The sequence below is a fragment of the Chrysochloris asiatica genome, unplaced genomic scaffold (assembly GCF_000296735.1).
Source record: "Chrysochloris asiatica unplaced genomic scaffold, ChrAsi1.0 scaffold00033, whole genome shotgun sequence".
Taxonomy (NCBI): Eukaryota; Metazoa; Chordata; class Mammalia; order Afrosoricida; family Chrysochloridae; genus Chrysochloris; species Chrysochloris asiatica.
Window position 1 is genome coordinate 14,339,260 of NW_006408551.1, and position 25,010 is coordinate 14,364,269.

Consider the following 25,010-nt stretch of genomic DNA (forward strand, 5'->3'; position numbering starts at 1 on the left):
CCTGCCTGGCCGCTTGCGCCCGGGAGAGGCTATCCGCGCGCGACGGGACCAGCAGCATGAGCAGCGGTTACAGCAGCCTGGAGGAGGACGCCGAGGACTTCTTCTTCACCGCCAGGACCTCCTTCTTCAGGAGAGCGCCCCAAGGGAAGCCCCGTGCCGGCCTGCAAGTGAGTGGTGCTTGGGGAGTGGCCCGCGCCCCATTGCTCCCAGGGATCCCGCCGCCCCGTGCCTCACAACTCCACGTGGCTCCGTAGGGGTGTGCGGGGGGAATATTCGCCGGGTCGGAGGAGGCCTCCGAGAACTGGCTTCTGCCTGTTTGGATCAGGGAACTTGATTTGGATCAGGGGATGAATGCTTGGGGGCGCCCTGGGCGAGGGAAGAAGGAGGAACAGCGCGGAGGCTGAGGCGCCCTCTCCTGCCTTCCGCGCCAGTTGGTGTAGCGGCCCCGCCTCGGGGTTGCCCGTGGCCGCCGCCCTCCCGACCGATCCCGTGCGCTGTACGGGCTGCGGGGGTGCAGTTCCGACAGAGATTATGCGTCCCCAGGCCACTCCCGGCGTTTCCTCTTCGCCGGGGGAACGCCCTTCGCGCCCCCACTGGATAAACAACTAGGTCCGTGTGCCACCCCTACTCTTGGTCTTATTGGTGGCCTGTAGCCCTCTGAATATTTTCAGGGGAAGGGGCATGTATTACCTGGGGTGACCGCGGTGACCTGGCCGCCCCACAGTCTTGGTCTGGTGCGTCCAAGGAGCCAGAGGGAAGCGCGGGGTCTGAGGACTGTAGGCGCTCCATAAGTTGCTGGAGTCAAGGTTGTACATTTCCTGTGAAGCCACGTTTATAGGTGCCTAAACTATTTTGCAGACACGTTCTGGTGCTAGCTCTTGGGCTAAGCTTTAGGCCACTCTCTTCCTTTTTTGGAGGAAGCATGACTTGGGAAAAGATGGAAAGGGGACTTGGGCCAGTTTCGCCAACCGTGAAAGTGTTTTTCAAGGAGGCCTTTCCAAAACGGAGCTCTGTTGCAGGGCTTTCTAGTCTGGTGCTTAAACTCGCGCCCTCCTGGCCTTGGGAACCGCACCAGGGAGCCCTGCCAACCCAACCATGCTGACATCAGATTAGAGAAGGTTGTAATGGAACAAACTTGTTGCTTTTCAAAAACAGCAGACGCGCACCAAACGTTTCTAACAGCTCTAGTTCTGGAGGCTAGATGCAAGAAAAATCGTTCAACGGCCCGGATGATTAGTTTTAGGGGGTGGGGAGGCAGTAATCTGTCAGTTTTTCCTTTCTAGACCTTTTAAGTTTATTTAACACTTTCTGAGCTCAATTTACTTTTAGGATTCGGAAGTTCTAGTCTTTTCAGCCTCTAAAGTTCCAAACCAGGAGGGGAAGAAGGGGCAGTGAAGGGCAAGGGTGAAGTGCGCTTACTCTGTAGCAGCAGTTAATCCAAAGTGAAGGTCTGGTGTACTCGTTTTCTTCATTGTTCTGAGGCTTAACTATGCACTACTTGTCACTTTGAGTGCTCTCCTAGTTTCAGAAGAGTGTGTTCTGACGGCATGAGATTGCCATGAAGTTTGGAACCAGAAACCAACCCGTACCCTCACCCAGTAGGTTATAGAATTGCATTTCCTTGTAGTTTTTTCACTTGGCTTTGCAAAAAAAATTTTTTCTTTTATCCCTTGACTCTTTCGTTCCTCCCTTAAATATCATTCCTTTCTCCACTCTGCTTTCTCCTTCGCTTATGTTGCTGTTACCATTTGACATGCATTTGTCAGTGATGATTATCATAGTTTGAAGTTTATTTCAGAATAGTGGCTAGTAATCTCCAGAAAGTGGCTTGTTCTTCAATTCTGGTGTGAGATACTTCTTCACAGGGCAGAAGTACTCAGATAGGGTTGCTGAGGAACGGCTGGTGGATATGAACAAACCACCCTTGCAGTCCAGAACTTATCCTACAGCGTCACACCAGGACTCTATATATATATATATTCTGACCCATACCTTCCAAGGAGCAGTTGGTGAGCTTGAAGCGCTGACCTTGCAGTTCAAACGACTTGACTGTCTGACGCATTAGCCCACAGCGCCACGCCCTATATATATATAATATTGGTGCTATATCACCTGGTGGAAAAGCTAGGGAAATGTGATTTTTTTTTTTTTTTTAGAACTCTTGAAAATATCCAGAGAGAAGATGTTTGTGGTAAATTCAGGATGGGCAAACAGGGAGGAAGCACAAGAAATTTCTTTCTTTTCTTGCCAGGCAAAGACATGAATCCCAACTTCTTTCTCTCAACTTCTTTACATCTTCAATAATAATAATAGTATTCTCATATGGTTTGCAAATAAAGAAAAGATTATCTGTTTCTTATTTTGCTCTTGAACTCCTGGTGTGGTGCTGTAGGAACAGCACTGAGCTCTGAACCACAAGGTCGGCTGTTCAAAACAATTCATCTTTGGAAACCTTTTACAGAGCCCCTATGAGTTGGAATCGACTCAGTGGCACTTAACAACAACATCATGCTCTTTAAAAAAAAAAAAAAGAAAGAAAATAGTTAAAATCTTATTTGGATATAAGGGAGCACAGTGACTTATAAATGCAAGGTTGGCAGTTCAAACCCACCAGCCACTCCTTGAAAACTATATACAGGGTCACTGTGAGTCAGAACTGACTTGACAGCGCTTCACAACACTAACAATTAACCAAAAGAATGGTAGTTTGAACCTACCCAGCAGCACTGTGGAAGACAGCCCTGGTGAGCTGCTGCTGGAAGGTGACAGTCTTGGAAACCCTATGGAGGGAGCAGTTCTGTTTTGAATACAGCGAGTTGCCATAAATTGAAATTGACAGAATGGCAATGTGTGTTTTGTTTTGTTTTTAATCCTATAGATATTTTCATTAGTATTCATAATTTGTACTTGTGGATTCACTATTTCAGAGGATATATATAGATCATGATTTCATGTAGAACTGTAGATAATAGGCAATTCTGTAACTTATAATTTGCATATTCTGATTTTCTAGTAAAATCAAATGACATATATATATATATGTATAGATATGTATGTATAGATATATATGTATATATATGCAACAGGAGCTCTGGTAGCGAAATAGTTACAAATTGGGCTGCGAACCGCAAGGTCAGCAGTTCGAAACTACCAGCTGTTCCACGGGAGAAAGATGAGGCTTTCTGCTCCCGTAAAGATTTACAGCCTCGGAAACCCTATACAGGATCGCTATGAGTCGGAACTGACTCTACGGCACACAACAACAACAATAGATACCTAGTATGGTACTGTAGGATAAGCACTGGACTGCAAACCAAAAGGTCTGTGGTTCAAACCTACCAGCCACTCCTCAGAAACCTTCTAAAGGGTTGCTGTGATTCAGAACATACTCAGTGGCACTTAACAATAACAACTGATGATGGTTTCAAGCAGAACTATAGATAATAGACAGTTCTGTTATTTATAATTCATATATTCTGATTTTCCAGTAAAACCAAATGACCTTTAAATACAGGATGCATAGAAATGGTCTAGAGCTTGTCTTGCCTCCTAGCTTTCACTTGTTGAGCCTTTGGTAGTTAATGGGAATAAGGAAATGAGACACTTGATTTTGGAGAAGTCTTGAAAAGCTTTAAAGTGTCTTCTACCATGCACAGGTTTAAAAATTTTTAATTTGTTTTGCAAGGATTTGCAAGGCAAGCCTGTGTGATTCTGTGTAACAGGCCACAAGTGTCTCCTTTAGTGTATTCTCCTTGTTGTTATTAAGTGCTGTTGAGTCAGGTCTGACTCAAAGTGATCCTACATAGGGTTTCCAAGAAGCAGCTGGTGGGATTGAACTGCTGATCTTGTAATTCACAGTCCAGAGCCACATCAACAGTCAGTCCATAAGGAGGTATTTTCCTTATCATACTTCAAGTATATTTTTACCTCTTTACTTATTAGTTCTATGTCTTATTGTTAGAATCAATAGCAATGAGTTTGCGTTATTTTACATGAGTAGTGTTGGAGGTAGGTCACTAGAGGCAAATATACTTAAACTAACTTTTAAGCATTATGTTACTGAATACAGCATATCTGTTACTCATTTTGCTTGTTCTACAGTGATTTCGTTATTATACAGGGTTGCTATGAGTCGGAATTGGCTCAGTGGCAATGGGTTGTGTTTCTTTAAAAAAGTAATTTGCACATTTCTTCTTTTTTTGGATACAGCCCCATCTTGTGTTAAGTGCTGTTGAGTTGGTTCTGACTCATAGCTACCCTGTATAGGTTTTTTGAGGAGCAGCTGGTGAGCTTGAACGGCTGACCTGGCGGTTGAAATCAACCTTGCGATCCAGTGCATTAACCCACAGTACCACACATAAGACCAGTATTCGTTCTTTGTGATTTTGTGTGTGTGTATTTAAGGACTCACAAAGGCATACTCTGTTAACAGAAATTCAAAAGTAAATTAGTCACTGATCATATATACTCTCACATATGAACAACACACTCTTTACCCCATTCCTCCTTCTGGCTAACTTGCAAGATTTGGAATTATTTGGAAAGCAGTAACACAAAACATTTATGAAAAGAAAGGCTAAAAATATCCAATAATGTGGTTATTCATTTTAGACTTCCTTTGGCAGTCAGTGCATGTCATATTGTAAACATTCTTTTTCTGAGAGAGAAAAAAAGAAGCTGACCAAATGCTTTCTTGTGTGGCTTCATTACCCACTCTGAGCATCAGCCTTTGAGTCCCCTCTCCTGTGCCTCCACGTCCCCCAGCATAAGTAGCTGTGTTTTGATAAAGGTTCCAGTTTGAACTTGCCTATTGTGTTTGCCATTAGCTAGTCAGTACTTCAGACTAGGATATACGAGGGAGTGGAAAAGGTTTGTGGAAAATTCTGTTATTTTTTCATTCTGATTTTCCATGAACTTTTTGAATCTCCCTTGGATGATAAAAACAAACAAACAAACAACCCAAAACAAAAATCCAGAAGAGCAAAGCAGACTTGGAGTCATTGAGTTGATTTTTTTTTTTTCCCCCCACAGTTAAAGGGTTTATTAGGAAAGTTAACAGGTTACAATTTAGGGTCAGAAATGTTCAGGCAACAGTTTTTCCAGTCAGGACAACCTCTCCTCTGCCATGCCCATAGGCAGGCCTTTCTCTGGCCCTTGGATCCTTGGCCTGGCCTCTGCCCTGCTCTAGCATCATTAAAAAGGTTTTTAAAGTTTGCTGATAAATTGTGCAGTGCACACCGCTCATTGAGTTGGTTTTGATTCGTGGTGACCCCGCATGTTACAGAGCAAAACTACTCCATAGGATTTCTCTTGGCTGTGATCTTATAGAATTCTAGCAAACCTTTACGCCACCTACAGACCTTGGATATATGGTTGTTAATAAGTGCCATTGAGTTGATTTCCAACTCATAGCCCTGGTGTGGCACTGCGGGTCGATGCTCTGGACTGCAAAGTTGGTTTGAGCTGTAAGGTCGCCAGTTCAAGCTCATCAGTTGCTTCTTGGAAACCCTATACAGGGTCACTATGAGTTGGAACCAATTTGATGGAACTTAACAACAACAACAACAGTGACCCTATGTGATAGAGTAGAACTGTCCTGTAGGGTTTTCTAGACTGTAATCTTTACTGGAGCAGAGCACCAGGTCTTTCTTCTGTGGAGCTGCTGATTGGGTTTGAATCTCCAACTTTTTTGTTAGCAGCTGAATGTTTAATTGTTGGTGCCACCATAGTCTTTGGATCTGTGATGTTGTTGTTAAGTACCATCAAGTCAGTTCCAATTCACAGCGACCCTGTATAAGGTTTGAACTGCCTGCCTTGTGATTCACAGTCCAGTGTGATTCTACAGCACCATAGCAGGATAGCTTTTCAAGGAGACAAGGGCACACAGGCTGTTAGCTAATATGTATTTCACATAAGAAATGTATCCTTTGTATGCAAGCTAATATATATTTCATATAAGAAATGTATCCTTTGTATACATTCATCATATATTCGTATATCACATGGATAAATTATGATTGTTGTTGTTGTCGTTATGTGCCATGGAGTCGGTTCCGACTCATAGTGACCCTGTACAGGGTTTCCGAGGCCGTAAATCTTTACTGGAGCAAAAAGCCTCCTCTTTCTCCCGTGGAACAGCTGGTAGTTTCGAACTGCTGACCTTGCAGTTCGCAGCCCCATTTGTAACCACTATGCTATGATAGATGCACACAAAGGATACATTTCTTGTAAGAAATGTATCTTCGCTGACTTAGCCTGTTTGTGTCCTTGTCTCCTTGAAAAGCTATATGCATTACTAGTAGGCAGTCTTTACTCTTTTTTTTTTTTTGAAATGTTTAGTCTTTACTTTTGATAAAACAAGCATTATCTATATTACAAGATCCAGCATATTGATTACCCTCTGATGCAACAACCTTTAAATAGTAGAATGTAAAGGAGCTCTGGTAGCGTATTGGTTATGAATTGGGCTGTGAACCGCAAGGTCAGCAGTTCAAAACTAACAGCTGCTCCGTGGGAGAAAGATGAGGCTTTCTATTCCCATGAAGATTTACAGCCTCAGAAACCCTGTACAGGGTCGCTATGGGTCGGAACCGACTCGACGGCACATAGCAACAACAACTACAGCAACAACTAGGGCTCTGATCATATTAGTCATTTCAGCACCTTGTCCAGGACTTGCTTTCCTCCCCGCTTTTTCACATGTCTACTCAGTTCTCACCTTTTCAGAGATGTCTTCCAGAACCGCAAGTTTTAAAGTCGGCAGTTTCTACACTCTTAAAGTCTTCTGTTCTTCCCCTTCATAATAATAATTATTACTTGTAATAATGTTTTGCTTAATGCCTGTCCATCCCAGGAGACATGAGTAAGAACGCTGTTAACTTTATTCACTACTATTTATCCAGTGCCTAAAGTATGTACAAGTATACACATTTTTTCCATTCTCTTCAGTCTTCATAAGATCTTACACCTGTTATTAAGTGCTATCTTGCTTCTGACACAGAGCGACCCTGTAAAGGGTTTCTGAGGCTTTAAATCTTCATGAGAGCAAAGAGCCTCATCTCTGTGCTAAGGAGTGGCTGGTGGGCTTAAACTGCTGACCTTGTGGTTTGCACTCCAGTGCTTTTGTGTGGGGCCACCATACTCCCCATCTTGTTGTTAAGTGCCGTTGAGTCAGTTCTGACTCATAGTAGCCCCATATAGGGTTTCTGAGGAGCATCTGGTGACCCTGAACAGCTGACCTTGTGGTTCAAATCAACCTTGCAGTCCAACACATTAACTCACAGCACCACTCCAGGACCCCTGTATAATATTGTGGTTGTTGTTAAGTGCCACTGAGTTGGTTCTGACCCATAGCGACCCTGTATAGGGTTTCCGAGGAGCAGCTGGTGAGCTTATGTAAAGTTAAAAGGGTATTTTTAAAAGCCTATCATACTGGACTGCTAACTTCAATGTAGTTGATTCAAACCTTCCAGCTGCTCCTCAGAAACCCTTTATAGAGTTTCTATGGGTTGGAACTTATTTGACAGGTACTGACCGACAACAGTCTCATGAATTCATTTAGTAAATAATTTATTGAGTCCTGATGTGGCGTTGTAGGATCAGCACTGGACTGCAAACCACAAGGTCTACAGTTCACACCTACCAGCTGCTCTTTGGATGCTCTGTACAGGATCACTATGAGTCAGAACCAACAGGACAACACATAACAACAACAACAACAACACAACACACCCATAGGTGCCTTGGAAGAAAGGTCTGGCAATCTGCTTCTGAAAGGTCACAGCCTTGAAAACCCACTGGAGCTACTCTGCACAATTGAGGTCTCCATGAGATGGGATCAACTCCCTGCCACCCCCACCTGCCTAGCACTGGGATAGGTTCTGGGGGTAGAGCAGTGGACAAAACAGAGTCTCTAGACTTGAAAATAAAAATTTATTTATTTATTTTTTTTAGTTTTATTGTGAATTGAGTGATAGTTTACATGGGAGATCATCAGCTTTGCATTCATCCTGTTGTATTTCATTTCATTGCAATGAATATAATCCCCTCCATCCATCATAATTCAACAGCATTTGCTTCCATTCCCTCCTTTTTTCTGGAAGTACATCGAAGCACTCAGGAATATACAACCATTCAAACAACCAAATGGTGCACCGTGCAAGCCTGCCTCCTGACCTTCAGCACACAGACCCTCTGCCTCCCTCAGTCCAGAGTCCCCAGCCGCTCCATCTCGCCACGTCATCATCTCTGCCTCCATCTCTGGCTTCACTGCTTCTCTGGATAGGGTCCCGCACTCCGCTCTTCTCCCTTGATTGTCCCAGAGTCCTAAGCTCCTGGACTGCAAGATCAACCACTCCCCTCCTTTTGTTAAAAATGTCAACCTTTACACGTTTGCAACACTCACAATCAGTCCTGATAGCAGTTATTCACTAATGAACCATAAGAGTACTATTCCCATCTCTTTTCACCAGCCCTGTCCAGATAGGTTGGAAACCACTTAGTGGAGATTCTACCTTCCCCCGTACCCTCTAGAACTAGGCTTCCTCTTGAAAGCTTGTAAGCCAGTCACTTTTGTAGCTCCCCCCTCCCCATTTGAGTAGCCAGTGTCTAAGTTGCCCATCCCTGTAAACCCTGTGTACCGAAGGGGTGGGGTGGGAATGACCCTTACTTTAAAGATTCATTCCCTCTTTTCAGCTACTACATATATAAGTATAGGTAAAGCTTGTAAATAATGTATATATTTTTAAGTTTACCAAGTGGCCAAAGTAAAACATTTCTATAATTTTACTTCAAAAAGTTTGCTCCTCTAGCACCTTTAAAGGAAACGTCTAGCTGTTTAGTTTTTCAAGAACAAACCTGTAATGTAAAGTGTGGTAAAGCTATATGCATGTCTGTTTAGACTGAAATGTTGGCTGTAAAGCAATTCATATTTGTCCTTTAACATTTGCCATAAAATTGTAAATTACTGTGTTCCAATAGAAGAAACGTAGTTTTCAAGGACACAATCAATGCATTAGACAGAATTAATATTTTTAACCAGAGTTTACCAAACTCTTATGAAATGTCAGTTTTCCAAGTTTCTCTCTAGAGGTTTAGTTCTGATTTGGCTTATTAGTGGCTGGTGAAATTGACTTTAAAAGAAATAGTTGATTTATTTATTTTAAGCTGGGTGTTTTTATTATTTTAAGTTTTGTTTTTTTAAAGATTTTATTGTGAATTGAGTCATAGTTTACATGAGAGAACATTGGTTTTATACTCATCATTTCTTTGCAATGTTTACAATCTCCTCCATGCATCATCATTCAACAGAATTTGCTTCTGTTCCCTCTGTTTTTTTTTTGTTTTGAATGTACACAGAAACACTCAGGAATATATAATCATTTAAACAACCCAAGGGCACATTCTACAAGCTTACCTCCTGGCTACCAGCACACAGCCTTTCTCTTTCCATGAGTCTAGAGTCCTCAGCTGCTTTCTCTCTCCATATCCTCATCTCTGCCTCCATCTCTGGTGTTAGCGTTTTTTTGGATAGGGTTCCACATTCTGCTCATGCTTTTCTCCCTTGATGGTCCTACAGTCCTCTGTTCCTGGACTGTAAGATTAACTACTCCCCCCCCCTTTTTTTTTTTTTTTACAAAACTTATACATTTACAGTTGTGGCTGTCGCAATTAGTAATGATAACAGTTTCTCACTATTGAGTCATAAGAGTCTTAACTCCATCTCCTTTCACCCAACCTGTCAAGACAAGATGAAAACTATTCCTTGGGGATTCTACCTCCCCCTGCACACTCTGAAACTAAACTCCCTCTTGAAAACATATAAGCCTGTCACTTCGTGCCTTTATTGCACACTCCCCCCATTTTAGGTAGCCAATGTCTAAGTTGCCCGTCCCTATCAACCCTGTATACAGAGGGGATAGCATTGATACTTGATGTGAAGATTCCTTCCTTCTCAGTTGATATTTTGAGCTACTACAGCCATAAGTATAGGTCAAATTTATCAAATTGTAGCAATTTACACTTGTTTCTTTTATCAAAATTTTTTGTTTTTTATCTTCCTCTTGTCGAGTTCTGATCAAGTCATTGAAGCTAGTTCAAATGGGTACTATCTATAAGTTTGGGTATTCTTGTGCGTCTCCTCTCTCTTCATCAGCTGGATGCTTCACTCTCAGCTCTAGCCCTCCATGGCTATGTCCTTGTCCACACTTCGTAACAACCTCACCATATTTCGTACCAACCAGCCGTTCCTCTTCTCTCTCTCATCTCCAGGTCGATGGGAGTCTATGGAATGTGGTTGAACTCGGCCCACATCTTCATTGCTGCCTTTCTTTCTCTTCCACTCACCAGGAGACCAACATGGTCACCAGCAAGCGTATATGCTGCTCGTGTATTCCTTTGAGTTTCAGTCTTGGAGGGGGGTCTGTCCTGAAGGGACTTGATAGCTTGCCTTGATGGCTTCCTGGCAAACAGCTTGCTTGTTCATGTAGTAGTCAATCAGACTGCCATTTTTGTTTTGGATTTTTCCTGCTGGTCGTTCTTTCAAGAAGTATCTTTTGTTCCTCTAGCTATTTCAGGCTGGTCTGCTTGTCCTTTCAAACGGGTATGTCCCACCTCAGAAGGTTCTGGATGAGACTCAGGAGTCTACCTAAGGTTGTATATACTGTAAAAGCTCCACAGGAAGCTTCACTGGACAAGTTCTAGAACCCGTTTTAGGTATTCCAATCAGTTATAGACTGAAGACAGGCTTACAGGCTTTCTGTAGTCATGTTTCCCAAAATTCTTTTCTATCCCACTCAGGTGTCTATTTTACAGTAATAGGCAAGGGAAGCCAATATTCTTAAGATAGTCAAGCACCCTAACATGATTTCCCCTCTTTTACCCATTCAGACTATGCCTCAATCCCTGTATCACAGAGCCCTGTTTTTCCAAGGTTGAGCATGCGTCACTAGTTAATTAATTATTTTTTTAATTTTAATTTTTTTGAAGGTTTAATCATAGTAGATTTATTAATAATCCTTAAATTAAAAAGGTAAAGCTGGGTTTGAGTTTACAAAGGAATTAGCAGAACAAGAGGATGGTTTTCAATATCACCTCAACTCATTGGTGTATTTGTCTAGAAGTATTTCTTTTGGGTACCAGAAGGGAGTTAATTTATTTTTGAGTTGAGAGGGATAGGTGTGTATTAGGAAGAATGTCAGACCTATGAGAAATGTGAAATACTCATAAAAATGTTACAGTTGGTGCTGGGATGTCAAAGTTGTTGTTAAGTGCTGTCAACTCAGTTTCAACTCATAGTGGCCCTATATAGAGTTTCTGAAGAGTGGCTGATGGGTTTGAACTGCTGACCTTATGGTTCGAACCAACCTTGCAGTCCAGTGGTTATCCTACAGCACCACACCAGGACTCCAGGATGTAGAAGTAAGTATCTGTAAAAAACGTCTTGCCTGGGTCTGCCCTCCTCTTAAGCTCACAAGAGGGAAGATGAATTAAGGTCAGCAGCCTACGGCAGTCAGACTTGCCTCCACACTCCAACTTCTTGTACCAATCATCTGACGAAACCAGCCCTCCTACGAACTAGAGGCTTCTCAGCTGGCTTCCGTAATTCATTATAGTGACCACACAAAACTTCAAACAATACTTATGATTTTATTGGGTTAATTTGGAGACTTAGTGTGGTGCAGTAGGATGAGCTCTGAACAGCTAACACAAGGTCGGTGGTTCAAATCCATCAGCTGCTCTTTGGAAGCCTTACACAGACAGAATCACTATGAATTTGAACTGACTGGACAGCACATAACTTCATATGAGAGTTATTAGGGAAGCAACAGGTTACAATTCAGAATCAAGAATAGGGTACGTTTCTTCCCTCGGCAGGTATACTTTTGTCTGGCTGCTGGCCCCATGACTCTGAGACTGGTGTGGTGCTGTGAGTAATGCACTGGACTGCAAAGTCGGTTTGAACCGCAAGGTTGGCAGTTCAGTTTCACCAACTGCTCTTGGAAACCCTATACAGGGTTGCTATGGGTCAGAACTGACTCGACGGCACTTAACAACAACAACAACAACAATACAGTTATTTGGCCGGAATTACAGGTAGCTCTGGTAGCGTAGTGGTTACGAGTCGGGCGGCCGACCTCAAGGTCAGCAGTCTGAAACTACCAGCTGCTCTGCGTGAGAAAGATGAGGTGTTCTGCTCCTGTAAAGATTTACAGCCTCGGAAACCCTGTGTAGGGTCACTATGACTCAGAGCCGACTCCACAGTACTTAACAACAACAACAAAGACCATTGCTAAAGTTCCGTAGTAAATAATTCACTGCACTGCTCCGTTGTTTTAGAGCTATGCTGCCCAATACAGCAGTTACTAGACATGTGGTTACTGAGCACCTGAAGTGGGCTAGTTGCCTTGCTGCAAGTGTAAGGTACACTATTATGCAAGACAAAAGAAGGTAAAATAGTCCATAATATTTTGTTCTATATATTGAAATGACAATATTTTTATATATGGGATAAATAAAATTACTTTAACATGTTTATTTTTTTAAACTTATTTTTTGGAATCCTGGTGTGATGCTGTAGGATATATATATATATAATCCACCCCACCCCACCCCCCGAGTCCTGTGGCAGTGTAGGATAAACATTAGACCTCAAGGTTGTTTTGAACCACAAGGTCAGTGGTTCAGACTTACCAGTCGCTCCTTGAAAACCCTATCTATACAGGATTGCTATGAGTTGGAACCAATTCAGCGGCACTTAACAATAATTTTTCTTTTTTTTAGAAATAATCTATTTTGTTGTTGAAAATACTGGAGAGATTTTTCTTTGTAAGAGGAAGTTGCCCTTTACTGTTGTAAGTAGTTTCTTCTCAGCCTGTCTTGGGTTACGGATGCCAGCAGTTTAAGGTTGTGAAACTTATGTGGAGAACTTTACTCTTTTTTTCACTTACAAGCTGATAGGATGAGAGCTGTTGTAATGGCATTATAATTCCAACTCTGGCCTTGAGTTTACAGAGAGATTGTAGTTTTTAAGTGCTGTCAAATTGGCTTCTATGCATAGCAACCCTTTATCGGGCTTCTGAGGCTGTAAATCTTTATGGGAGCAAAAAGCTTGATCTTTCTCCAGCCAGTGGTGGACTCAAACTGCCTACTTTGTGGCTTGTAGTCTTTTGCTTATCCTACAGAGCCACCTTGGGGTTATAATTTCCTCAGATATTAAACAGCAAGCTTAATATGCATTTCTGAAAAGCAACTGGTGGATTTGAACCACTGCCCTTGTGGTTAGCATTCCAGTACTTAACTTACAGCACGTATCTTACTTATCACACCAGGACTCTTACAGAGAGAGTGTTGTTTTTGTTAAGCGCCATTGAGTCAGTTCCAACTCATTGCAAATCTTTATAGGGTTTCTAAGGCTGTAAATCTTTTTTGGAAGCAGAAAGCCTTATCTGTCTCCCATGGAGCAACTGGTGGAGTTGAACTGCCAACCTTCTGGCTTGCAGTCCTGTACATATTCTCTAGAGCCAGCTTGGGCTTACCTTTTCATAGAATATTAAACCAGCAAGCTCAATACGTATTTTATGGTTGTAATTGCTGGCTGCTGCTACATGATTCAGCCAACTAAGAATAATTTACTAATTATATATTGCAGCACTTTTAGTTCTTTTTCCAGATGTTAAACAAATTGAGATAATTGAGGAAGAAAAAAAGGATGAATATAGAAATTGGAGACCAGAAGAATACATTGAGAAGATCTTGCATTCAAGAGATTTAGAATGCAATCAGCAGAGTGCTTGTTTGAAATTAATGCAGTTTGCAGAAAGTTGTGTATGTCTTTTAATACTGGTGAAGGTAGTTTCCTGAATTGATTTGCCAAATAGTTTTTGAATATTTAATGTGCTAAAAGCTCCTGGGTGTGAGGAAGAAAATAGAGATGAAGTCTGCCCTCATATAGGCCATCTGTCATCATTGGTTTACAGCAGGGTCTTAGTTAAAAATTGGCCAAATTTTTGTTTTGTGTACTGTAAAGGAATCATAAATGTCTCATAAGCCTGCCATTTTTACTGGAAATATTTTGTGTTGGATTTTTATGGATGGCTAATGCAGTATTTTCTTCGTTATTGCTTAAAAAAATAGCTCTGGTAGCGTCGTGGTTACGAATCGGGCTGCTAACCTCAAGGTCGGCAGTTCAAAACTACCAGCTGTTCCACAGGAGAAAAGCTTTCTGCTCCCGTAAAGATTTGCAGCCTCGGAAACCCTGTGCAGGCTCACTGTGAGTTGGAACCGACTCCATGGTACATAACAACAACACACCATGTGACACTGTAAGACTGGACTGCTGGCTGCAAGGCTGGTGGCCAAACCTAGTAGTTACTCCTCAGAAATCCTTTCCAGGGTTGCTATGAGTTGGAACCGACTTGACAGCACCTAACCGTAACAATAGAAGTAGTGTTGTTTATTATTATTTTAAACAATAACAACAGTGCTATAAAAATGACATAAAAGTTGGGGAAAAAATAATTTGACTATTCTAATTATTGGAGCTCCAAGATGGAACAAATGGTTAACACAATTGGCTGATAATTGCAAGGATGTAGGCTCGAGTCCACCCAAAGACATCTCCAAAGAAAGTCCTGGCAATCAACTAATTAAAAAAAAAATCAGCCATGGAGAATCTATGGAGCACACGGTTTTACTCTTGATATACCAAACTTTGGAATTCACTTGACTGTGACTAATTATATAATCAATCATATTGCTGAATGGTTTTCTGGCATTTTTTATTATCTGTTTTATATATGAGAGGGCTTCAGAAAGTTCATGGAAAAATAAAATTAAAAGCTAATGGAAATTTCTAATGAGCTTTATAGTATGTAACATATAATCATACTGTACTCACAAAGTTGAATCCTACTTAAACCTTGAGCTGTAGAATATTGCTACATGATTGTTGCTTCACTTCCATGTCTACATTGTATTTTATTGATCATTGTTAAGTGCCATTGAAGTGGTTCAGACTCATAGCAACCCTGTATAGGTTTCCAAGGAGCGGCTGATGAGCTTGAACCATTGACCTTGTGGTTCAAACTGACCTTGTGGTCTAGTGCATTATCCTACAGTGCCACACCAGCCATACTATTATTTCCCAATATTGGAAAATTTGTATTTTTCTAAGTTTTGCTGTTATAAATAGTATTTCAGTGAATATTTGAGCATGCAGCTTTTCTGTTACATATTAATTTTTTAGGACAGAAGTACAAAAATGGAATTTTACTGACTATATGTAACTTTTTGGTATGTTGCTGTAGGATAAGCATTGGACTGCTAACCACAGAGTTTGTGGTTCAAACCCACTAGCTGCTCTTCGGAAACCCCAGGGGTCACTATGAGTTGGAACCAAGTTGATAGCACTTAACAACAACAACACTAATATTAAGAAGTCCGGGTGGTGCCATGGGCTAAGTAATGAAAAGCTAACCCACAAGGTTAGTGGTTCAAACCCACCAGCCACTCTGCCAGCAAAACATGAGGCTGTCTGCTCGCGTAAAGATTTATTCTCAGAACCTCCATAGGAATGGATGGATGCTCTGTGTTTTGGTGACATTTAAAAAGACTTTCATTGTCTCTGAGCTTCATTGGATATGTGGTGGTGGTAGTGGTATTCGGTTGAGTTGGTTCTGACTCATAGTGACCCTGTATAGGATTTCCAAAGCTGTAAATCTTTTAAAGGAGCAGAAAGCCTTATCTTTTTCTGGCAGAGCAGCTGGTAGATTTGAACTGCTGACCTTTCGGTTAGCAGCCCAACGTGTACCCACTCTGCTACCAGGGCTGGATATAGTCATTAAAGTAGAGAAAAATAAAAGCAAAACCAGAAACAATTCATTGTTCACGTTGCATTTTTTAGTTAGCAGTGAACTTATTTTTCTGTATTTCTGCGTGGATCTTCCTCTTTTTGTGACTATTGTTCCTGGCCTTTGACCATTTGTCTCTTAGGTAATGCTCTTGAGAGAGAACTCCTCCTCCCTCCTAAGCCCTAAACATATTTAGCAAGGCAGATGGTTCCCTTTTTTTGCGGTCAGCTAAACATTAGGTTATATTTTGACTTACTGTTTGTACTAAAGGGACATTACATATTCTGTTATTTTGCAATACTCTAGAAGACGTTTCAGACTGACATCACTGAAACTTTGTGCAAAATACTTTACTTGTTACTCCTCTAATTACGACATAGGAAAGGCATTGCTAGGAAAACATCGCTGTCCTGTGAATAAGCTATGGAATAAATTGAGTGGGGAATTCGATGGTCTATTTTTTATTAGCCAAGTAAAAAAGGTGTGACTGGAAGTTCCTGTTTATCTTTGAATTTTCATAAGTTTTAGGTTTAGTTTTCTAATCACTACTGTAGAATGCAGAGGAATCTTGTTTATAAGTTAAGTGCTGTCGAGCCGGTTCTGATTCATTGCAAGCCTGTATAGGGTTTCCAAGGAGCGCTGGTGGGCTTGAATCACCACCCTTGTGGTTAGCAGTCCAGTGCTTATTAGCCAACACCACCACACTAAGACCCCTAGGGGAATTTTAAGTTATCTTAAAAATAGATTAAACAAAAAATGAACCAAGCCCTTCTGCCGCGGAGACAATTCTGACTCATTAGTGACCCTGTAAGACAAGTAGAACTGCGTTGTTAGGTTTCCGAGACTGTAAATCTTTACGGGAGCAGACAGTGTCACCGTTTTTTGTGGAGCGGCTGGTGGATTTGAACCACCTATGTTTCCGTTAACAGGCCAGTGCTTAGCATCACCAGGGCTCCTTCAAAAACTAGACTACGTGCTAAAAACAAAACAAAAACTGTTAGGACAAAGTACTGAAAACCTCACTCACCTAACAGTATGTATGTACTGTTGGTTTATAAATGTATTGTCATTTGTTGGAAAATGACAATTAGGTTGAAATTGACATCACTATCTATTTTAAACCTTCTTGGTGTTAAAAACTGTTCCATAATCTTTTAACTCTGATTAACTTCTAGCTTATCAACTGGTTTCTTTCAGAATTTTTTTATCAAATGAATCTCTTAAAATGATGTGAAGAGCTATTTCTGACTTTATAGTAGATTTTGTATAATTCCTCCCTAATCTCCATATTTCTAGATAACCTACACAAGTTTACAATGAAACTTTCCAGAAATGCTTATTTTAAGGAATATTTATTGATATTTTGCTAGCTAAATCATGAAATTTGTGCATATATTTTATAATTCACAAATAGCAAAATAAACAAAAAATTATAAAAACAGAACCCAACATAGCTAAATATATTCGTATTATATAGGAGGAAAAGTGCCAATACTAAAATGAAATTATATATTTTACTGTTTACAGAGTACTGGTATGGCGTTGTAGGATAAACACTGGACTGCTAACTTCAAGTTTGGCAGTTCAAACCCTCCAGCTGCTCCTCGGAAACCCTATACAGAAGTGCTATGAGTTGGAACCGACTTGATGGCACTTTACAATACCAGTTTATTGGACTTTAAGTAGAACTTTGATGTTATTGTTGATGTTGTTATTTTTGTTGTTAAGTGCCATCGAGTCAGGTTTGATTCATAGTGATACTGCATAGCTTTTGCGAGGAGTGGCTGGTAGGTTAGAACTGCCAACTTTGTTACTCCCAGTTCAGTGCTGATCTTACAGTGTCATACCAGGAATCCAGAACTTTGATATGAGAAATTAAACTACCAGAATTTTACAGGTTTAGACTTTTCTCAGATCTAGGTTTAATGATATGTTGTTGTTGTTGTTAAGTACCATCGAGTCGATTCCAACCCGTAGTGACCCTGTATAGGGTTTCCGAGGAGCAGCTGGTGAGCTTGAACCACTGACCTTGCAGTTCAAACGGCTTTGCAGGTGCATTAACCCACAGCACCACACTAGAACTCCTTAATGACATGGTGAAGCTGAATTAAGGGGCCTGGCTGTAGTGAGTAAATACAAGGGTAAATAAAAAAGTATTGCTACTAGGTTCCTGTTCACATATGGACTACGTTTATCCCAGTCCCAGACCAAATGTCTCTATGATCAGTGGAAGGCTGTATACAAGCTCTCTCAGTAATGCACTGTTTTAGCCTCTTTAGGATGTCTTCAAGAAAAAGATCCAATCAAAACAGTGACTTCAGAGAGGATCTGCTGGCCCAGTTAAATTCAGGACAGAGAGGTCAGCTTAAAAAGTTATGTTGTTAAGTGTCCTCGACTCAGTTCCAACTCATAATGACCCTGTGTAGGGTTTCCAAGGAGCGCTTGGTGAGTTTGGACCACTGACCTCATGGTTCAAACCAACCTTGCAGTCCAGTGCTTTATTGTACAGAACCACACCCAGGACTCCAGAGGTTATGACAACTGTTTTATTATTATTATTCTTCCAAAAGTTCATTAGAAACTGCATTGGTGAGAAAAAAGACAGGAAAGTTGCATTGCTCAATTTTTCCCCATTGTGACAATGCACCTGCTCATTTTTGGAGGGTAGCAAGGGCTGTCCTAGGAGAATTTCCTTGGGAAACCTTGCTCTCCACCCTACAGCCCTGATCTGGTCCCTTCAGATTTCTTTTTGTTCCCCAAACTCAAGGAACAGTTCAAAAGAACGTGATTTGAGTCTCTTGCGGATGCCCAAACTGCTGTTTTGACCAGTTGTAAATCAAAGAGTGTAAAAATTTTGGGGGGAATGGATTGTTTAGTGCTGTTGAGTCGATTCCAACCCATAGCAACCCTGTATAGGGTTTCCAAGGAGCAGCTGGTGAACTTGAACCACCGACCTTGCAGTTCAAACTGACTTTGCAGTCTGATGAATTAGCCCACAGCGCCACCCCAGAGCCCTCAGGGGGAAGGGTCAGAGAGATGGAAACCTTGTCTTCAGAAGTGTATAGATGTGAATGGTAACTTTGTCCAGAAACCATAGCTTCACATTTTGATATTGTTGTTTAATAAAGGTTTCTATGATTTTGTAGCAATATTTTTGGACTCGCCCTCTTACTATGTAGATGGTTTAAGGAGTCTTATTGTTGTTGTTGTTGTTACGTGCCGTCGAGTCGGTTCCGACCCATAGCGACCCTGTACAGGGTTTCCGAGGGTGTAAATCTTTACGGGAGTAGAAAGCCTCATCTTTCTCCCGCGGAGCAGCTGGTAGTTTCGAACCGCTGACCTTTAGGTTCGCAGCCCGATTCGTAACCACTACGCTACCAGAGCTCCTTAAGGAGTCTTATTACTGTTGTCCTTTTAAGGCCAGTTTCTGTTTGTTTAAATAGGCTCGTAATTTGCTCTTTCTTGACAGTTTTCCTTTAAGGAGGAAGTACTGCCCTTTCAGATCTTTCTGAAGTTTGAAAATTGCATTCTTGCTTTTCTTAATGACCAGCTGTAGTCATGTGGCGCCGTCATTTAGAATGAATGAGATGCTACTGGTATGCTGCGGGGAGGGCTTGATCCTGGACTGTCAGCCTCTGCTGGTGGAAATTTGGTCTACAGACTATTCTGAAAGCACAGTCATTCCTGTCATTTGGTGGAGAGCAGCTGAGTAGATATGTCATGTAGGGGGAGAATGGACTACTTTTTAAAGACGACAAATCTAGCACATCAACTTAAAATCTATACCCACTGGAGGTAGATATTCATGTTCTGTTTAAAAAATATTATTACATGTGGATCAGAATATTTTGAGATAAGGGCTAAAAACTCCAATAATGAAAAAAGGGAACAGGATTTTGTCGTAAACTAAAAAGGTATCTGTTGTTGTTAGGTGCTGTCGAGTGTTTCTGACTCATAGAGGCCCTATGCTGGGTTTCCGAGGCTGTAAATCTTTATGGAAGCAGAAAGCTTCATTTTTCTCCTGTGAGGCAACTGGTGGTTTTGAACTCCTGACCGTGTGATATGCAATCCAGTACTTATCCTACGACACCACCAGCACTCCTAAAAAGGTATATAGTGGTTAAGTACCATCAAGTTGGTTCCAACTCATGTTGTTGTTAGGTGCCATCAAGTCGGTACCGACTCATAGCGACCCTATGCACAGCAGAATGAAACACTGCCTGATCCTGGGCCAACCTCACTACTGTTGCCACGCTTGAGCCCATTGTTGCTGCGACTTTGCCAATCCATCTCGCTGGTGATCTTCCTCTTTTCCTCTGACCCTCCACCCTACCAAACATGATATCCTTCTCCAGTGACTGGTCCCTCCTGACAATATGTCAGAAGTATTACGTATTGACTCATAATGATCCTATATAGGGTTTCTGGGAGCAGCTGATGGGTTTGAACTGCTGACCTTGGTGGTTACCTGTCCAGTGCTTATCCTGTAGCACCACACCAAGACTCCTAAATACTTGTTCTTAATTAACGGATTAATTACAAGAAGCTTTGTAAGCTTCCCTGTATTTTAAAAATAAATCTCAGTATCCTCATTTGTAAAGTAGCTGCATGCCTGATTTTTAATTAGTAGTGATGAACGTGAGCAGTTGTCTTTAAAATCTCTTGCTCCACGTGCTCATGGACTCTTTTCATTGGAGAGTCCTAGGTTGTATGAAGGAGCTCTGGTAGCATAGTGGTTACGAATCGGGCTGTAGGGTCAGCAGTTCGAAACTACCAGCTGTTCCGCGGGAGAAAGATGAGGCTTTCTGCCCCCGTAAAGATTTACAGCCTCGGAAACCCTGTACCAGGTCGCTATGAGTCGGAACCGACTCCACAGCACTTAACAACAACAACAACAGGCTGTATGAGAACTGACAGAGGTTGAGAGATTGGAAATGAACTGGTGTGGTGCTGTAGGGTCAGCACTGGACTGCTAACTATAAGGTCGGCAGTTCAAACCACTAACCGCTCTTTGGAAACATACAGGGTTACCTTTGTTATGAGTCAGAACTGACTAATAGCACTAAACAACGAACAACAATAAGTGATTAAGAGCTTAGCTGCTAACTGAAACACTGAAAGTTCAGGTCTACCCAAAGGAACCGTGGGAGAAAGTCCTGGTGAGCTACTTCTGAACAAACCAGCCATTGAAAACCCTGTAGACCATCGTTCTACTCTGACGCACACAGAGTCACTGTGAGGCAGTCAGGATTCACTCAAAGGAACTGGTTTGGTTTTGGTAATAAAAACCCAGCCAAAGGGTGACAGACAGACGGCAGGAAATTACATGTGTCTTTGTCTCTTTTGAAGGCTTTGTTGGATTGAGAGTTTCAGTATAATTGATTAGGAAGGATCTTCAGTTTTTCCTGGAGGCTTCATTTTTTTTTCTTCTTCTTTTTTTAATCATTTACCACATCACTGTGCCTCCTTTGTTTTTTGTAAAATAGCATCGTTTTCTCCTGACTAAGCCTGAGGCCACCTATCATAAACTAGTCGTCATTTTCATTCATAGATCTCCAACCCTGTTGAAGGGGAATGAGCAAACACAGGAAAGTGTGGTTCTTTTGTCCAAGAATTTGCTGAAGCTAATACATCATACCATATTGTATGTTGTTGTTAAGTGCCATAGTCGGTTGGGACTTAGAGGCTTTGCAGGAGCAGAAAGCGTCATCATTCTGTGGAGCAGCAGGTGGGCTCGAACTGCCGAACTTGTGGTTCACAGTGCAGTATTTATCCTCTAGAGCCCTGGCACTCCCTACCATGTTTTATAAGAGTTGTTTAGTTATTTTTACTTCCTCCTCACTCCCTCTTATCTGTCTCTGACTGCAAGAATCTGGTTGTAGTGTTTGCTCAGGGCTGCGTCCTTGACCCATGAGAAATCCTGCTTCTTTCCCCCGGCCTCTCCTTTTTCCTTCAGGAGGTCTAAAGTGCCACGTGCTTTCTGTGAAAGACTTAGTCACTGCCTTGTTTCTGGTTGTCAAGAGATCAGTCCCAGGAGGCCCTCTATGTGACCTGAAAGTGCTGCACAAAGAGCCTGCCACTGTTCGAGTGGTCCAGTTCCATGTGGCTGCTGTGGGTGGGGTGTCCAGCACTCTGCTCTCTCACCCAGGGTGCTGGAAACATCCATAGTTGGGGAACAAGCCTGCTGATGCAGAATTGGAATGCAGGCATCAGAGACACTCAGTGAATCATGTGATTCATTTGAGCAGCTATATCAGACAGAGTTCATTGGTAGGCAGTTTGGGAATCTGGTAGGAAACTTCTTCCTATGGGTGTGGGATGAGCCTCTTGGGTTTTGATATACCCTCTCCAATCTCCCCTTCCTTTGGTTGTATATATATATATATATATTGTTGTTGTTGTTAATGTTTTATTGTGAATTATGGGAGGACATTAGTTTTATGGTTGTATGTTTCTTATAATAATCAGTTGTATGCCTTAAACTGACTTTGCTATGTATGTTAATTCCAGATATCATTGTGAATATTTTTAACCTTTAATAAGCATTTTAGCTTGAGTTAGAGTACAAATGTAGTCCCTGGGTGACAAAGCTAATTAATGTGCTCTGCGGCTAACTGAAACATTGGCGGTTTGCGTTAGCCTAGAAATGTTTCAAAAGAAAGACCTGGTGATCTACAGCTGAGAAACCAGGCATTGAAAATCCTATGGAGTACAGTTCTACTGGAATACACCTGGGGTCACCATGAGTTGGGGTCAACTTTATGGCAACTAGTAATGCTAATATACTTTTCTTATGTAAACTATGTGCTTAGGGACCTGAACAAATGTATTATTATTTAACTAGTTAATTCATATAAAAGACTTGTAATAGTGTCTAGCATATAGGTAAATGTTCAGTAAAGGTAATTTATTACTTGTAGTTACGTTTGCATCTTTAATTAAAAACAACGTTGTTTAGGAACTTTTACTAAGATAGTGGATCATAGTAGAAAGGTTTTTTTGTTATTGTTGTTGTTGTTAAGTGCCGTCGAGTCGGTTCCGACCCATAGCGACCCTGTATAGGGTTTCCGAGGAGCAACTGGTGAGCTTGAACTGCTGACCTTGCGGTTCAAACGCTTTGCAGTCTGGCGCATTAACCCACAGCACCAGTGCTTTGTAATTGCAGGTATGGCAGGTGTGTTCAGAGGTGACCATGAAAGTATTTCCTTTACTTTCAATATGTATTTTGTCTTTTGCATTGTTGTTGTTGTGTGCCGTTGAGTCGGTTGTCTCTTGCATAGTGGTTATAAATTCCAGTCTACCATGATATTGGAAGTGACAGCTGATAATAGTTGTCAGAAAATGAATTGTTCACCCATCACTTTCACACATGCTTATCTATAGTTCTGTCAGTAAAGTGGTGGTGAATTGTGCTTGGGGACCTGAACAAATTACATCTCAGCATCAAGTTTGCATTACTTTCTGAATTGATTGTGGTGTTTATGAAACACTCTGGTGCTTTAGAGAAAGCTCATTGTTGGCTGTATCAGGGCAATCCGAGCGGATTTAATTTTACGCCTTTCTGATTATCCTGTCTGTGAGCTTCATGAGAGCAGCCACATGTGTCTTGCTCACTGCTGCTTCAGTGTCTGGTTCAGAAGGATGCCCAATGCATTTGTTAATTGACCAGCTGGTTTTCATACAAACAGACTAGTGGCAGAGCTATGTTAGAGAAAAGGCAGTTCAGTGAAGGTAGTGAAATAAATTGTTTTTTTTTTTTTTTGGTGTCAGAGGGAGTGTGGAGCTATAGGATAAGCACTGGACCGCAAGGTCAGTTTGAACCTCAAGGTCAGTGGTTCAAACGCACTAATCATTCCTCAGAAACTCTATATAGGGTCGCTATGAGTTAGAACCTACTCAGCAACACTTAACAACAACAATAATAAAACAAACGTGGCAGTAGAATCTGTGTTCCTGTAGAAATGAGACATTGAAATGGAAAGTGTATTCGAAAATGTAAAACTATAAAAGTTAATAGTTATATTAATAGCATTTAATATAAAGTAAAGGAGTTCTGGTAGCATAGTGGTTATGAATCAGGCTGCGAACCATAAGGTCAACAGTTCGAAACTACCAGCTGCTCTGCGGGAGAAAGATGAGGCGTTCTGCTCCCATAAAGATTTACAGCCTTGGAAATCCTGTTCAAGGTCACTATGGGTCGGAACCGACTCAACGGCACTTAACAACAACAACAATATAAAGTAAATGCCTAATTTATATCAGTAAAAAAGATACTAAACCAAAAGCAAATCCATTTCAGCTGAGTCAATTCTTATGAAACTTACGGCAGCAAACTGTCCTATCTTTGTCCCACATAGCTTCTGGTGGGCTTGAACTGTAACTTTTTAATTAGCAGCTGAATGCTTAACCGTTGAGGTAGACAGCAGAGATAGAGTGGAAGAGGTGTCACGCTGGAAATGTTGGTGAATTGAGAGGATTTAGTAGCATTGGATCTGGGTATAGGAAAGAGGAGCAGAGTTTCTGGCTTGGGTGACTGGGAAAATGGGCTGTCAATTGTCAAGAGAGAGATATAGAAGAAAGATCAGATTTAGCAGGAAGATGAGTTCATAGACTGTATGGCACCCTCCAGGCAGTCAGTAAATGTTGAATGAGTGACTCTTTCATGTGGTATCAAAGTTTACTGGAGTTGTCCAGAAGTTGTTGTTGTTGTTGTCGTCATTGGGTGCCATCAAATCAGTTCCGACTCATAGCAACCCTGTGCATAACAGAACAAAACACTGCCCGGTCCTGTGCCATCCTCACCATTGGAGTCATACTTGAGCCCATTGTTGCAGACACTGTGCCAGTCCATCTTGTTGGGGCTCTTCCTCTTTTTCAGTGACCCTCCACTTTACCGAGGATGATGTCCTTCTCCAGGGCCTGGTCCCTTCTGATAACATGTTGGAAGAATGAGAGACAAAAATCTCACCAGCCTGGCTTTTAAGGAGCATCTGACTGATGTCTTCTATTACAGATTTGCTTGTTCTTCTGACAGTCCATGGTACTTTTAATATTTTTCTCCAATACTATAATTTAAATGAATCAATTCTTCTATGGTCGTCCTTAATCACTGTCCAACTTTCATATGAATATGAGGCTACTGAAGATACCATGGTCTGGGTC

The 25,010-nt window shown here is 41.5% G+C and overlaps 1 protein-coding gene across 1 annotated transcript in view; it reads left to right on the forward strand.

Annotated features, from left to right (window-relative positions):
- The first annotated feature begins 6 nt into the window (after nucleotides 1–6).
- The window catches only part of RASSF3 (Ras association (RalGDS/AF-6) domain family member 3), a 91,502-nt gene continuing 66,498 nt past the window's right edge, over nucleotides 7–25,010 (forward strand). The window contains exon 1 of the mRNA XM_006859519.1: nucleotides 7–167. Coding sequence (XP_006859581.1) covers nucleotides 57–167 — 111 coding nt within the window. The 5' untranslated portion in view covers nucleotides 7–56. The remainder of the gene's footprint in view (nucleotides 168–25,010) is intronic.